This window comes from Pleurodeles waltl, chromosome 1_1 (assembly GCF_031143425.1).
Source record: "Pleurodeles waltl isolate 20211129_DDA chromosome 1_1, aPleWal1.hap1.20221129, whole genome shotgun sequence".
Taxonomy (NCBI): Eukaryota; Metazoa; Chordata; class Amphibia; order Caudata; family Salamandridae; genus Pleurodeles; species Pleurodeles waltl.
In genome coordinates, this window is record NC_090436.1 from 228,797,276 (window position 1) to 228,814,799 (window position 17,524).

Below are 17,524 nucleotides of genomic sequence, written 5' to 3' on the forward strand. Positions count from 1 at the left end.
ATCTAAGGACGCTGCAAGCATACATGGCTCCTAATCCGAACTCTCACACATTCATTAGTCATTTATTCCATTCTCACTATGTAATGGGAATTGGTGCACTTTGTCACTATTTCTGTCTTGTCTCTGACCTGTGATCTGCTGAGTAAGCATCATCTGTTGCTGTTCCATCAGGGCTTGAGGTATCTGCATTTGCTGTCTATGTACCATTGGAACCTGCTGCTGCATTGGTTAAAACTGTGTCATTTGTGCACGAGGCATTTGCATCTGCTGCATGGGTTGAAAATTCTGCACTTGATTCATGTTATTCTGAAAATTCTGATTAAGTCCTCCCATTCTAGGGACTTTTACAATTTGAAATGTATTGACATCACCACTTTGCTGAACAACACCATCATGCACCATCATCGGACACTCCCTCTTCCAGTGTCCCACGTTTCCGCAAAGATGACGCAGTAACATCTTTTTCATCCCTTGCACATCATTCTGAACCACTACAGTACTCAAATCCAGACACTATTCATATTGATTCCATGACCCCTACCTCTCGCTTGGGGATGGAACATGGCAGTTCCCTGCTGCTCCGGTATCTGTTGTACTGAAGCTCCCTGCACTCCTGTGTGTGCTGCCTTGATTTGCATCACCATCGCCTTCTCCTTTAGCTTTTTCTGCTTTAACTCAATCTCATCACTACAGTATTTCGCATACTGCAATACCTCATCAATCGGATTTGCTTGCCAACATAATGATAACTCCTAATCATCTGCCCTTCTTCAGGTCTCAATCCTTCCACAAACCTGAACACAAAGTGCAACATGTCTTTTGGCTCAATCGCCTCCTTACCACTGTACTCCTTGAACGCTTTAAACAATCTCTCATAGTAAGTATGTATCGATTCCTTTACTTCCTGCACTGTCCTGTCAGTTCTCGGACAAACAATATTTTTAGGCGAAATTCTCGTCTTCAGGAACTCAATCACCTTATAATAATGTTTTATCACTTCAGGTGATGGTGCACCTGTAGCTCTATCAAAGTCACCCAGACTATTCCCCAAATCCTAATTGGTCAATTAGTCACCATATATGATGCTACCAATACATTCAGCTCTTCAAATCTATGAATTCTAATATTACGACGTTCTCATGGTGTAGATTGGTTCACTGTACGATGTCCTCATCATCCGGCTCATCAGGTATCAAAAATGTTGCATCTTCTTCTCCAGTCAGTGTCTTTATTGTTCGAGTCCTGGGAAAGTACATCTTGTTTGCTTTACACAGTCCTTGATACAATTTTGATTCCCTCATCTCCTGTTTGTCGGTTCATTGCAGAAAATTCTAGCGAAGCAGATTTTATTAACACGAGTAGTTCAGGGTCAGTTCAACACGTTAGCTTCTCTACATTGTATGATTATTCAGCTTCTTCATGATGCCTGGCAAAACTAGGCCACAACTTCAGCTAAGTTAGCTCTACAATATAATGCAAAACATACGTACTACAGCTCAATATGACATATTACTACATTATTATTACGCATTTTCAACATTTCACATATTTGAATCATTTTTAGTATAATTTGTGAATTTTGGTAGCCACTCTCAGTGGGCACATTTTCAAAAGTGAACATTAATTTTCTACATTATATTTCTCTACATTTTATTATTATTACTCAAAATGCATAAACACTCATTAATAATTTTTAATTAACATATGCGCTTCAGCAGAATCATTAGAACAACACATAAACAGTAGAAGTATGGAACATGGAATTTAAAGGATTATCTCTTGAAATCAGCAAAAAGTTAAAGACCACAACTACTGTGGCCATAAAAGGTAATATCAGAAATCACTATGCCAAGTGCCACACATGGTGGGTTAGATAGACACTTTGAGTGACTGTCCCCTGCATCACTGCACAGAAATTAAGTGTCAAACATTATTAATACTGTTAGAGCCTGAGTGGGTCATTATATTCTGACCTGTGTGTAAACCCCTGTTTACTCATGCACTGGAATTACACCTTAAAGGGTATTTAACACATCCGATAATCATCAATCAACGCATCTGATAATTATCAATCAATCAGTCATTTGTAGAGTACGTTGCTGTCACCCCTGGTGCGCTGGCATGTGATGTCTCTGTCAAAGAGCCAGCGCTTGAGTCTCCCTCTAAAGTCTGCCAGTGAGAATGCAGCTTGGAGGAGGAAGGATAGGTTGTTCCAGAGCTTGGCGGCAATGTAGGAAAACGAGCAGCCACTGCTGCAGTTGTGCTGGATTCTGGGTGTGTGTGAGGGCCAGAGAGTGTAGACAGTGGTTGATGTAGTCCGGTCCTTGATCTTGTAGGGCTTTGTGGGTATAGGAGCTTGAAATGACATCTGCTGCAGCCTTCAGACTGAAAGCCTGCAGGACTCTCAGTTCGAGGCCCACCTCCACCCACAGACACCCACCTATGCCTCATCCCTGGTGGGCTATCTGTCTGTGTGTGTATTTTGCTTTCTGTCATCTATATATTTCTTCTTGTCTCTTTTTCTGTCTCATTTTCTCCATTTTTTACTTTTTTGTGCCTTTCCCTCTCCTCTCGCTCTGTCCCTGCTACTGCTGCCCCTGCAGCCCCTTCCCTCTCCCTGTGAATCACATTCCCACCCTCCTGCCTCTCAGCTGCCGGATACTCCTGCCTCCCTCCCTTTCTTAATAGCGGCCGCTGCGCAGTGAGAGGGTGACTCCTCTGACCTCATAGTCCCTTTCCTCTGCGCAGCTCCACGTTATTGCTGCTGCGATTGGACTGAAAGCCTGTCTGACTCTCAGCTCGAGGCCCACCTCCACTCTCAGGTACCCACCTACACCTGCTCACTGGTGGCTTAGTGGCCATCTGTCTGTGTGTTTCTGTCATCTATATTTTATTCCTGTCACTTTTCCTGTCTTGTTTTCTCCTTTTTCTCAATTTTTTACTTTTTTATGCCTTTCCCTCTCCCTATGCTCTGTCCCTGCCACAGCTGCCCCTGCATGCCCCCCCTGCAAAGCAGTTACCTCCCTTCTGCCTCCCAGCTGACTGGACCCTCCTGCCTCCCTCCCCTTCTTAATGGCATCCGCTGCGCAGGGAAAGGGCGACTCCCCTGACCTCCTGGTTAGCACCTGGTTGCTCCTCTCTGCGCAGCTCCACCTGTTGCTGCTGCTGTGATCGGACTGAGAGCCTGCCTGACTTTCAGTTTGAGGCCCACCTCCACCCACAGGCACCTGCCTTTGCCTCATTCCTGGTGGTCTAGAGGTCCTCTGTCTATGTGTGTCTTTTGCTTTCTATCATCTATATTTTCTTCTTGTCTCTTTTTCGGTCTTGTTTTCTCCTTTTTCTCAATTTTTTCCTTTTTATACGCCTTTCCCTTCCCCCGCACTCCGTCCCTGCAGCCCTTGCAGCCCTGACCCCCTCCCTGTGAAGTGCTTTTCCTGCCCTCCCAGGTGACCGGATGCTCCCACCTCCCTCACCTTCATGGTGGCCACTGTGCGGCCATGCAGCCACGCAGCGGGCACACCACTGGCACGCCAAAGGTAATTCCGTCTGCACCTGTGCGCGCCTGGACCACACCTAGCGCCATGAACCCTGGTCCTCTGACCATTCATCGTTACAATGCAAAGACCCCCCACGCACTGAACACAGGACGCTCCATCGGCTGCCATCTCGCATCACCCAGAGGCACCCATGGACCTTTCTCCTGCCTCAACTGCCGCCGAACCCTCACCCCACAGGACCATTGAACACCCACCCTGAGCCTCTCAACTGCATCCTCCTCAACATACACTCCTTCCACAAACACGCCGTAGAACTCTGGGACTTGCTAAACTCTACCCACCCGGACATCACCTTTTTCACCGGAACATGGACAAACCCAGCATCAGCAACGGACATTGCCATCCCCAGCGATGCCAAATTGCTTTGCCTGGCCATCATACAAAAATCCACCCTCCGTCTGACAACCAACGCGGAAAAACACTCCCCCCTCGTGGAGCACCTCCATTTTAAGATCCACAACACACATAAATCCACCTTCATCGGCACCCTCATCTACAGGCCACCTGGCCCCCTCCCAGCCTTCAGCGACTCCATTGTCAACATTATAGCTCACCACGCACTCGCCTCTACAAACTACTTTCGCCTTGGGGACCTCAACTATCACATCGACAACCAAGGAACAGCTCACCAACACCCTCAGCAAACACCGCAACCCCTCGGCACAGACGCAAACATCTCAGCACGGAACTTCCACCAATGGATCTCAAAATGTGCCAGCACCCTAACATTGCTCTGAATGTGCTCAGGTAAACACAATCTCAAGAAGGCCAGCTGGTTTCCCCGCACTCCAAGCGCACATGCAGACAGCTAGAAAAGAGATGGAGAAACAGCAAGTCCACGGAGGACCTTGCAGCCTTCAAATCCACCATCAAATCCCACCAGTACCTCATCAGATCCACTAGAAAAGCCGCCATGGAGGACCTTATCAGTGCCACCACAAACAATCCCAAAGAGCTCTTCACCATGGTTAAAGAGTTCGCCAATCCCCAGTCTGAAGCTGCAAACATGCCTCCATCTCAGGACCTCTGCGACAGACTAGCCACCTTCTTCCAACAAAAAATCAAGGCAATATATGATAGCTTCAGACCCCAGGACCCTCCGAGCCCACCAACAACCCTCGAGCTCGGATTCTCCTAACCTTCACAGATCCTGCACTGCTGGACCACCCTCACCATGGATGAGACCTGCCCCATCATGAGCAGTATCCACTCCGAAGCCCCTACTCACCCCTGTCCCCACCAACATTTTCAAGAAAGCCAACACCTCCATCACACCCAGACTTCGCCACACTCTCAAGTGCTCCATTGAGACAGCTACCTTCCCGAAGGACTGGAAGCATGCAAGATCCACCCACTCCTGAAGAAACCCAAGGCCGACCCCCTGGATCTCAAAAACTACCGCCCCATCTCTCTGCTGCCTTTCCCTGCCAAGGTAATCAAAATGGCTATCAATGCACAGCTCCACAAACACATCGAGGATAACAACATCCTGGACATCTCCCAGTCAGACTTCAGGAGCAACCACAGCTCAGACACCGCCCTTCTCTGTGCCACAGATGACATCCGCTCGCTCCTCGACTGCGGCCAAACTGAAGCCCTCATCCTACTCGACCTATCAGCAGGCGTGGCTCCTCAATTAGGGTGTAAGAGTGTTACCCCCCCCCGTGGCAGCTGCAAAACTTTTATAACAAAACGATAATAAACTGTGTTTATTATTGTTTTCTTGTAAGGGGGCGGGGTCATTGGGTGACGAGCAGTGAGGGGGAGTGCAGATGATTTTTTCACGAGGGGTTTGATTTCCAAGTTTCAGTTTGTCCGGAAAAACTGCAGACGTGATGAAAATGTCGAGAATGCTGTTGAGTTCCATGCTGATGAGGTTGGTTCCGGCGCATTTGGTGATTCAGGAGGAGAAGTTCAAGATGACCTGGTCAAGATCAGATGAGGCCTTGGGTTTGGATGACCTGAGGGCCTATGTCCACTATGATTCAGTTACTCTGCTCCAGTTGCGGTAGTCGACACTGTGGTGCCTGGTGGTGGTGTGTTGGGGATCGATGACGGTGAAGTGGATGATGCTGTGGTCGGCCCAGCAGAATTCTGTGACGTGCTGAATCTGAATCTGTCACTGGAGGTGAAGAGGGGGTCGAAAGTGTGTCTGGCCTTGTGTGTGGGTAATTTGACTAACTGGGTGAGGCCTATGTTTCTCAAGTTCTCGAGGAGGGAGGTGGAGTTGGTGTGGTTGGGGTTGTCGATGTTGATGTGGAAATTGAGGTCACTGAGTAGAATGTAGTGGTTGGAGTTGTAGTGGTTGCAAGTGGTTCCATGATGGTGGGGATGGTGTCATAGAAGGCTGGTCGGGTCCTGGGGGTCTGTATATGAGGGTACTTCTTAGGGTAGTTTTGGCATTAGTATGTATTTGGAAATTGAGGCAGGTCAAACCTGCTGAAATCTAACAAGGGAATTGTGTACAGTACTTGCACAGCATACGGATTTTGGTCCATTAAACACCAAAATCTGCATGTTATTCCTCAATAACTCTTAAAAGGTGTGATTTATCAGCGGCAATAAATAACTCGTGCTAATTCAGATGACATCATAAAACATGACTAGGCCTTAGTGGTGCAGTGCAACGGTACAGGGAGTCATAAAGATTAATTGCTATAATATAGGGAACAGTTTTCATGGTCTTCACAACTATGCTGGTGATTCGTGTGGCAGTAAATAGGATCAGCAGGGACCCCAAATATCCTTGGGTTATGATTTGGGATGTAGTCCCTATGCGTATATTTCAAGCTGACTTCTGAAATATCTCAAGTCTTGGAGCCATTTTGTTGTTTTTGACATCTGGTTATTCATGCAGGTCATGATCACACGTCTCTTGGCTAGCAGTAAAGCTATACCGAAAAGTCATCTCATAGTGGCAGAGACATCTCCCGTGGCTCCCAGCAATCGGAGGATTGAGTCTGGGTTGTGAGGGATACCTGCCATAGTATGTAATGTCCAAATACTATCGTCCAGTTTGCCTACATGTCAAAATCATGTCTCGTGGGCAAAGCCCGCATTTGTTTGGCCACTTTTTTCTACGAACAATACTAGTGCTCTGGGTGAACTTATCCATGTGTTTTGGTCTTCAGTAATAACAGTGCATGAATTTAAATTGTATTAATTTATGTCTGTAGGTAAACGGTACATGCTTGACTTGAGTGCAGACACCTAGTCTGGTATCTGGGTACCAAAGTCTCTTTACCACTCTTGGAAAATGGAAGCAGGGCTCACCTTGTGATGCAAAGCCTGGGACAGCAGTTGCAGTAATCTGATTTTTTTTTATAGTTCATTGTCTGTGATAATGCCCTTCCAAGATCAGCCCATCCGTGTTTCCCATACTGCTGGCTTTTCGCCCTTCTTTTTGGAGTTTTAAAGAAGAATATTTTTTTTCAAAGCATTGACATACAGTGACATGCTGGGCCTGCTGTATGTTAAACTATCAGGCCAATGTCAATTATTAAGTAAGAATGCATAACATTAAAATGTTTATTTTGTTCTCTTTAAGGTCAAAGTTATTAAAAAGCCAGAGTGATTACAGGCTAGCCCACTGAGAATTAATGCCATCTGTCTCTAGGGGGGTGGGGGGGGGGGCTTTGTCTGCTAACTTCTTCGCCTATACACGAATGCTAGTTTAAGGTCAGCTTGTTAAATCAGTCCCGTGGAAAGTAAAATGATGTTTGATGAACTTGACAGGGTACTGGGTTTTAGAGAGCAATTCGACAATCTGGCATTGCCTTTCTTCTAAACCCTTCAGATGATGAAAGGCGATTTCTCATCATATTTCCCACCATTGAGACCCATTTTGCAGATATTTTCTTCTTTACTCCCGCTGTTCCTCGTTCATTATTGTTATAAACTTCAGAAATAGTTTGAAGTAGCTGAGTCTCACATAATTGTATGTTTCTTATTAACGTTCTATTAGACTCACCAAATGATACACTTTAGCCAGCTGTTTAATACGGCTAGTTTAACAAACTTTAGCTACAATCAAATAGTGCACATATATACTTTTAATGGCGTCATTCACAAAGCTTTTTTCCCTCTGTGTTAGTCATTAATGGTGGGCGTTAAAAATAATTTGTATTGCATGTCCCAAACATCTGCATTTTCAAAGTTATACCGTAACTGGTGCAGGGGTAAGTGGTGAATTAAGTCTAGTGAAACAGCAGAACTATTCCCATTTTTAACAGATGTTGTATGGGAAAGAACGGCTCCATTGAAAAGGCATGCTTTTAAAATATTACATTTGTGGCAATTTACACTTTGGTAAGAAGTCCAGCACTATACATGGCCACCCACCAGTACTACAACACCCTCCTATAGAAAATAACAGAAGTAGGGACTTAGTAATAAAATGTAAGTTGCTACAAAAGTGCAATTTGTGAATTACACTTTGTAGAAAGTTTGTGAATCAAGCCAAAGGTCTTTGGGCTGGCCCTCTTCAGCCACTGATCTGTTCAAGTGTCATTCATATTTTGCTGCTGACTGCAGGACAGCTAACATCAAGAGGGAATAGATAAGCCCACTTAAATGTTTGTCTGTATTGTCCTGTGAGAGAAAGCTGTTTGCTTCTTCACATGTGCATCCACATGAAAATGAGCATGCTTTACTGGTAGGGCTGATTAGCGCTGCTTTACTTTCCACAGCACCCATCAGCTCCCATGTCCATTCCTTTTGTTTTAAGAGCACCAGTCAGCTATTCATCCCCTTTGGTGGTCCTGCTACATCTTTTGAAGAGCACACAGCAATACCCTTCTGGGTCACAATTTTTTCAGACAATGCTTTAGGACCACTTATTTGCTATTTAGTGCACAGCAGCTTGCATGTCCACTGCTTGTTAACTATGAGGCCATCTTGGAACAGTAATCTGCACACCGTATCACTGTAACAGTAAAGCAACGTGCACAACACTGTCTCAAGATGGCCAACATGTTGAATGTATAAGTGATGGATATCTCAGAACGGTATTGTACACAGACTCCACTTAGAAGAAGTGTCTTCCACTATGGCGGCTGGGTGTCATAGTTACTTTCTGCAAACTTATGGCTGCCATTTTTAGGCGGTGCTTTTTCAGTTTTTTTCCTTTTTCGTCTTTTTATTTTCAGGCGCATTGTAGAAAGCTGGGCTGGTGTGTGGTGGGTGTCTATGGTACTTACACCTTAAACCAGTTCCAGGTATCCCCTCTTAGTGAAGTGTAGGCAGTGTCTAGAAGCCAGGCTCTCTACAGGTGGCTGTTGATGAGCAGCCAAGGCTTATCTTGAAGACATTCAAAGCTCATGCAATACCGCTACAGTCATACAGTACTTACACACTAGAAGGAAAACACTCGGTTGTACAAAAATAAAAGTACTTTACTTTTTGGAACACAGTATCAGAAAATACTAGAGAGGCAACCCTCCAATAGGAGGTAAGTAAATACACTATATACATACACTAACAAACAATAAGAGGCATGAAAAGGTTAGAAAACTGTGTAAAATAGCAATATGCAGTAGTAGCCCTAGAGGGGGCCCAAACCATGTACTCAGAAAGTGGAATGCAAACACAGGGCCTCCACCTAGGTAAGTAAGTCATGTAGAGGGGAACTGTGAGTACTAAGAAACCACACAGGTAACTAATGTAGTACCTCCCCAGCGACCAGGAATGCAGGAGTGAAACACTGGATTTCCCCCAAACCACCCCAAAGGATGAAAGGAAGAAAATGAAGACACCCAGAACCGCCTGCAAGGAACCAGCAGTGGTAAACCGAAGATAGAGACCTTTGCAGAGAGGGGACCAAGTCCAGACGTGTGTGTGGAGTCCAGGGGGAGAAGGAGATACTACCCACCCAGAGGTACCTTTTGGAGTTTGTCGACGAAGAAGGAAGACAGGTCAGCACTGCAACACAGAAGCTGGAGAGGAGTTTCTGATGTGTGCAGAAGGTGCCTCACGCTGGAAGCTGGAAGCTGGATTGCAGATGGGTGTTGGTGAAGGATTTCCAGCAACAAGCCTTGGCAAAGACAAACTCGAGGTTGGAGGAAAAGGGGTGCTGCCGGGGACCAGCAAGGTCACAGAGGACTCTCCCTAGAAGGGGGAGTCACAGGGGACCTTCCGCATCGCAGAAGGCCCACAGGAGCAGAGGCAGCACCCACAAGTGTCCCACAGAGTCACAGAAGTTGCTGAAGGAGTCTATGCAGCACCACAGAAGAAGCTCCCACGTCACCTGAGGACCACGCAGAGGTCCAGAAGTTGCAGGATGGAGTGATGGGGGCTAGACCTACACATCATCCGAAGTTCCCCTTGGAGGTGAAGCAACAAGCCTTGTCAGCTGCAAAGGACGCGGTGCATGGGAGTAGTGTCTTGTGTGGAGTGGAAAGGACTTACCACCACCAAAGTGCGGGAGCTGGTAGAAAAGACCAAGGGTGACTCTCCGGACCACCACCCATGATGCAGGACCACGCCACTCAGGATAAGGGGAGATCCACGCAGCCGGTCATCGTTGCAGCCAGATACGTATAGTTACAGGGGAGTGATGCCTTCACCCAAAGGGAGATTCCTTCTTCTTGTGAAGGCTGAAGAGTTGCAGTCTTCTGAGGATGCACAGCCGGGGAAATGTTGCAAAGCTGGCAGGAATTCTGGATACAATGTTGCAGAAGAGTCTTCCTCGTGGATCTGCAGCTTGTAGATTCCTGGAGGATCCAGTCGCAGTTCCGGAGGCCAGAAGTTGAAGCAGAGGTTGCAGAGGAGTCCTGCTGGAATCTTACAAGCCAAATCTGAGGACTCACCCCAGAGGAAGACCCTATATAGCCCAAAACAGGGCTTAGTCAACTAACCAGGTAACTTCCTATCAAAGGGTGCCTTCGACGTCCCCTGCCTGGCCACTCAGATGCTCCTAGAGTTCCCTTCCAACTTTGGAATCAAGATGGCAGAACCCAGGGACCCTCTGGAGGAGCTCTTGGCACCACCCCCGGGGTGGTGATGGACAGGGGAGTGGTCACTCCCCTGTCCATTGTCAACTTCCGCGCCACTGCAGGGACTGAGGGTCCCTGAACCAGTGTGGACTGGTTTATGCATGGAGGGTACCAAATGTGCGCTTCAAAGCAAAACCAGTGGCTTGGGGAGGCTACCACTCCCAAGCCAGTCACGCCTATTTCCAAAGGGAGAAGGTGTTACCTCTAAAGGAAATCCTTTGTTCTGCCTTCCTGGGCTTGAGCTGGGCTGCCTGTGAAAACCCTGTAAGACTGGTGGTAGCAATGCTGGGGGTCCGCTAAGGAGACACCAGAGTGCATGGGATCATATTTCCAATACTTGCAACAGTACTGGGGTATGAATCCAACATGTTTGATACCAAACATGCCCATGTTCGGAGTTGCCATTATTTAGCTGGACATAGATAGTGACCTACATTCAGTACACATGTAAAATGGCATCCCCGCACTCACAAAGTCTAGTAAAATGGAGCTGGAGTTCGTGGGGGCACCTTTGCTAGTGCTAGGGTGCCCTCACACACAGGTAGCTGCACCCTGCCGTCTAGGCTGAGAGTGCCTACTATAGGGTTGACTTACAGTGACCTGGTGCATTGACCTGTAGTGAAGATGGGTGTGTGCACTCGGTTCATGCATACTGCAATGGCAGGCCTGCAGAACCCTTTGCATGGGCTCCCTATGGGTGGCAGAATAACTGCTGCAGCCCATAGGGATCCCCTGGAGCCCTAATGCCCTGTGTACCTAGGTACCATATACTAGGGACTTACATGGGTGGACCAGTATGCCAATTGTTGGGAGAAAAGGTTAGTAGCAACCACATTTAGAGGAGAGAGTACAGTCACTGGGGTCCTGGTTATCAGGATCCCAGTGAACACATTCAAACACCCTGACAAAGAGGCCAAAAGTGAGGGTAACCAAGCTAGAAAGAGGCTACTTTCCTACATGCATGCTTGCAATAAAAAGAACAATCACACCAGCATAGCAATCCCAGATCTACTCATTTTGCTATTGTGCCAATGCTCATTTTTTATGGATTTGACATCACTTGCATGCACTAGGACCATCAAAGCACATGAATCAGTTCACCCGAAAGGTCATGTCACAAAATAGTAAAATTACAAAGAGCATACACATTTCAGGCTCAATAATAAGTAATAAACAATGAATACATGAGCAGTGAAAAAAGCGGTTTTCAGAGCTTTTCTGAACCTGAGATGATTCGCTCATCTACCTGGGAATGCCAAAGTCTGAATCTCATAAAGCGTTGATGTACCCCTCTCAGTCACACGTTAGCAGGCACTTCTCTTCCATACCTGGTCAAGATCATCACTCCAGGTTCGGCACAGGAATAAAGTTGACCATTTCTAAATAATAATAATAATATTATTACTACTACTACTACTAATAATAATAATAATAAATAACAATACAAAAAAACCCTAGCTGTCCGAAGACTGCCAGGGCCACAGTGGCAGTCTCACCGCTGACAGGCCGAGAAGACCGTCAAATTACAAGTTTAGCAGTTTCACCGAAGCCAAACCGTCAACACTTTGCCCATCTCACCTCTTTTCCGCAGTCCACCGGCCTGGAGGTGAGCACCTCCAGCAGGGCGGATGCCGTAATAACATTAGCAGTATTATGACGCGGGAGACCACCAGCATTTTTCTGGGGGTCCCACCGCTAGAAAAAGCTGGCGGTCTTTCATCCTGGTGACAGGAATAACCATTCCTGTTGCCAGGATACACTTGCACACATGTCCACGTACCCGCACACATGCACCTACATACTCCCACACACAAAAACACCCCCACTCACTCATGCACACGCATCATACACCCCATTCACACTAACATACATACACAAACACCGCACCCACGCACACATTCACTCCCCCTTCCACCATCCCTGAGCGCATACATACATTCACACTCCCCTCCCCCTCAGCACATATATACGTTCACTCCCTCCTCCCCCCTGCACCGCATACACCCACTCACCTGCTCTCCCCGTTCTCTCGCACACTCACCCCCTCCCCCATCCACTCGCACACTCACCCTCTCCCCATCCACTCACAAACACTCACCCTCTCCCCATCCACTTACATACACATGCACACACATACACACATTTCATCTGCTCAATCGCACTCACGTACTCAAACGCTCAAACCCAAACACCCGCGCACTCACTCCCCTCACCTCCTCCATCCACACTCACACACCCCACCCCATTCCACAAACACTCACACCCCCCACCCCATCCACAATCCCTCACACATGCACCCACAAACACCCCACATATTCAGGACATTCACACACGCACAGACCCCTCCCTGTCGGACGTTGAGGAGGTCGTCCAGGAGGGGACGGGTCCCGGCGCTTCCACTGCCGGCAGCGCCCCTTTATTAGGACACTGCCACGCCGTATTACGGGTCATAATATAGTGTGCGGCAACCTTTTGGCGTGGCGTGGCGGTACCAGCAGTGGAACCGCTTCTTCACTGCTGACCGCCATCACAACTGGTGTCGGAATTCTGCTCAATTTTGGGTGAAATTCAGCAATCAGTCATAATAGGGCAGTCTTAAGACTGCCAGCATTGGTGGTCTTTCGGCGCCTGTGGCTTCAGCAGTCTTACGAAAAGACTGCCGAAGTCGTAATGAGGGCCATGGTCTTACAGTGCCATGCAGCAAATCAAGATGCCCATTCTCTATAATTTGTTTTAACGATATCTCTTCTAAATACATAATGTATATTATGCATCCATTGTCTGATTTATGAAGCATGATTAATTATGTCTTTTTCCACCTTAGCTCCTGTTATTAAAGATTCATTGAGCATTCTGGAGAACCACCCAAACTCTTTCACCTTGGCCTGGGATCAATACTCCAATGATGAGACACAAAGAGGGTTCATCAGTGGTTACTATGTCTGCATAAAAAGCAAGCAGGATGCGTGCCATCTGGAGGAATCTGAAGCACTTGCTCTTCCTGGTAACCACCTTACCAACTCTTTATTATCCCTTAGATTAGCATGTATTGGTCCAACCTTAAAATTATCCCTTAGAGTGGTGTGTATTGTGTCCACCCTTGCAATTGTCCCTTAGTGTGGCTTGTATTGTGTCCTTCCTTACAATATATGGGCATATGCAAGATTTGTGTCTAGATATCAAAAGCTTAACACAGAGTGAGGCCAAACATATAATTCATATAATCAGGCTTTATTTCCTTGTATTGACATTGAAACATATTAAATCTAATTAATCTGATTAATTTGTATCTGTTTAATTAAAATATACAATGGATTAAGCAGAGAGAATGACGTGCACCACGAATGTCCAGCGTACATCCCAGAGACCGGAATAGATTTTCAGGTTACCACGGACTATTTCAATAAGGTCCATTTAGTTTCACTGTGTTTGGATGTATTTTAAGTTGATATCCGGAAAAGCTGGCATGGATACAACCCTTCTGGACCTATGCTGGAAACACCTGCATTAAAATAGTTTTCATATGGCATAGACAAAGGGTACTGCATTTAGTGGGAGATCTACTAAAGTAACACAAGATAAAGAGATTCAGAAAAAAAGAATATTTCTTTACCCTTCCTTCACATTCATTTAGATAGATCGGGAACATTATGGCTTATTACGTTTAAAATGTTTTGTCTCCAGGTCAAGGTGCAAACATGTGCCTCCACAGGTCACTGCGCAGCATTCAATGGTGGAGTGGCCATTTGAAAACGCCGGTCCATCCTTCAATGCAAAGGGAGCAGCAAAGATCACCCCACAGTGCCTGGCTCCCCAACCCAACCATCTGCAGGGAGATGTCTGGGAGGGGCCGTCCCTGGAATTCAGGTGACCCACCCTAATGGGAACCCACATGGAGGGCACCTACTGCGTGCTGTTTCATGTGAGGCACACAATGAGTGTCATAAATACAATAAATACAAATGAGTGTCTCCTGACAACTGGTTTCTAGGTATGGCAGTGACATATGAACCTAGGTGTTACCTCATTTGATTAGAGCGTTGCCCTATGCAAATGAGTCAATTCTCCCTTTGGATCATGCAGGCACCCCACATTCCAGGAGGTCACAAAAGCGCCTGTGGCCCACTTCTGTAGCATGGATGTTTCTGTGATATGGCCCTAATTTCAGCTGTACAATTGAAGCTACAAATAACTGTGTCTTTGTCTATATCTACGTAGGCACAGTCATAATGTGAGGTTTGAATTTTCTAGGTGAATTGCTATTACTATTACTGTAGTTCTTTACTGTTTGTTATTTGTGTGTGCTTGCTTTTATTGGATGTTTTGTCTAAATAGTTTTTAGTTTTGTATTACGGTTTTTATTTTACCTGTCCTTCACCACACAATTGCTCTCATTAGCCTTGAGGATGGAACACCTGCTGGCTGGAGAGGGATAAAATGATTTTCAATTTGAAAAGTCTGTTTAAGCATACCTTCTTCACAGTAGTATGGAAACTTATTTGGAAGTTGTCTTTTTTTAGATGGATCCACAGCGTGCAAATTTACCATCAGAAATCCAGAAGAAAATATGTTTACTGTTAGACACCTTAAGCCCAGAACAAAATATTCAATTGCACTTGTGGCTGTCACTGCTGGAGGAGAGAGTTCCATTGATTTCTTAAGAGAAGTGGAAACCATTTTTGACTGTAAGTTTGGAAGATGAAAAATGTCATATATGTAAGGTGAATGTCAACTGCATATTGGGTGGCCTTTCCACTTGGTTTTGCACAAATTAATGTAATAAAGTGACATGCACCTTTTCAATCTGTTGCAGAATAAATAATATCATAGTTGTTAGACCTGACAGCCTTAGGGTAGTCACCCCTAACTTTTTGCCTGCCTCCCTCCATTTTTTTGGACACTGTTTTTGCTGGTTTATAGACTCTGCGCACTTTACCACTGCTAACCAGTGCTACAGTGCATATGCTCTCTCCCTTAAAACATGGTAACCTGGAATCATACCTGATTGGACTATTAATTTACTTATAAGTCCCTAGTAAGGTGCACTTTATGTGCATAGGGCTGGTAAATTAAATGCTACTAGTGGGCCTGCAGCACTGGTTGTGCCACCCACTTAAGTAGCCCCTTTCTCCTTGTCTCAGGCCTGCCATTGCAAGGCCTGTGTGTGCAGTTTCACTGCCACCTCGACTTGGCATTTAAAAGTACTTGCCAAGCCTAGAACTCCCCTTTTTCTACATATAAGTCACCCTTAAGGTGTGCCCTAGGTAACCCCTAGGGCAGGGTGCTGTGTAGGTAAAAGGCAGGACATGTACCTGTGTAGTTATATGTCCTGGTAGTGTAAAACTCCTAAATTCGTTTTCACACTACTGAGAGGCCTGCTCCCTTCATAGGCTAACATTAGGGCTGCCGTCATACACTGTTGAAGTGGCAGCTGCTGATCTGAAAGGAGCAGGGAGGTCATATTTAGTATGGCCAGAATGGTAATACAAAGTCCTACTGACTGGTGAAGTCGGATTTAATATTACTATTCTAGAAATGCCACTTTTAGAAAGTGAGCATTTTTTTGCACTTAAATCCTTCTGTGCCTTACAATCCACGTCTGGCTGGGCTTGGTTGACAGCTCCTTGTGCATTCACTCAGACACACCCCAAACACAGGGTACTCAGCCTCACTTGCATACATCTGCATTTTGAATGGGTCTTCCTGGGCTGGGAGGGTGGAGGGTCTGCTCTCACACAAAGGACTGCCACACCCCCTACTGGGACCCTGGCAGACAGGAGTAAACTGAAAGGGGACCTGGTGCACTTCTTAGCCACTCTTTGAAGTCTCCCCCACTTCAAAGGCACATTTGGGTATAAAACAGGGCCTCTGCCCTACCTCATCAGACACTTGCTGGAGAAGAAACCTGAACCAGAAACTACATCCTGCCAAGAAGAACTGCCTGGCTGCTCAAAGGACTCACCTGTCTGCTTTCTACAAAGGACTGCTGTCTTGCTGTTGCCCTGCTGCCTTGCTGAACTCTTGTCTGGCTGTGAAAGTGCTCTCCAAGGGCTTGGATAGAGCTTGCCTCCTGTTCCTTGAAGTCTCAGGACCAAAAAGACTTCTTCCTTTCACTTGGATGCTCCGTGCGCCGAAAAATTTCGACGCACAGCTTGTTTCGCGGCGAGAAAAACGCCGCACACCGACGCTGATCGACGCGACGCTCTCGGGACGATCGAGACTTCGACGCACAACCTCGCAAGGACAAAGCCGCCCGACTTTCCAGGAGAAATCGACGCGACGCCTACCGTGAGTGCGAAACTTTGACGCACGGCCTCGCAAGGACAACGCCGCCCGACTTCCAAGGAGAAATCGACGCGACACCTGCCGTGAGACCAAACTTTCGACGCACGGCCTCGCAAGGACAACGCCGCCCTACTTCCAAGGAGAAATCGACGCGACGCCTACCGTGAGATCGAAACTTCGACGCGCAGCCCCGCAGAACGACGCGCAGCTGGAAAACAAACAGGAGAATCCACTCACAGACCCGGGACATCTGGTAATCCCCGCGATCCACAAAAAGAGACTGTCTGCGCGCCGGAAAACGACGCCCGACTTCCCCGCGTGGAAAAGAACGACGCAAGTCTGTGTGTGCTGAGAGGAAATCGACGCGCACACCCCTTTTTCCCCGCATCTCTTCACCTGTGGCCCTCTGAGGAGATTCCCACCAGAAACCAGGTACTTTGTGCTTGAAAGACACTTTATTGCATTCTAAAGACTTAAGACACTTTATATCACTTCCCTGTGATATTTCTACAATTTTCCATTGCAACTTTATTCTTTTTGACCTACAATTATCCTGATAAATATTATATATTTTTCTAAACACTGTGTGGTGTATTTTTGTGGTGCTATATGGTGGTATTGTATGATTTATTGCACAAATACTTTACACATTGCCTTCTAAGTTAAGCCTGACTGCTCGTGCCAAGCTAC

General features: G+C 46.5%; 1 protein-coding gene across 3 annotated transcripts in view; it reads left to right on the forward strand.

Annotated features, from left to right (window-relative positions):
• OSMR (oncostatin M receptor) overlaps positions 1 to 17,524 on the forward strand; it is a 345,202-nt gene that overhangs the window by 258,788 nt on the left and 68,890 nt on the right. For 2 of the 3 annotated variants that reach the window (XM_069221326.1, XM_069221330.1), the window contains exons 14-15: positions 13,374 to 13,553; positions 15,070 to 15,234. In XM_069221326.1, coding sequence (XP_069077427.1) covers positions 13,374 to 13,553; positions 15,070 to 15,234 — 345 coding nt within the window. The remainder of the gene's footprint in view (positions 1 to 13,373; positions 13,554 to 15,069; positions 15,235 to 17,524) is intronic. The other variant, XM_069221332.1, reaches the window with a different exon arrangement.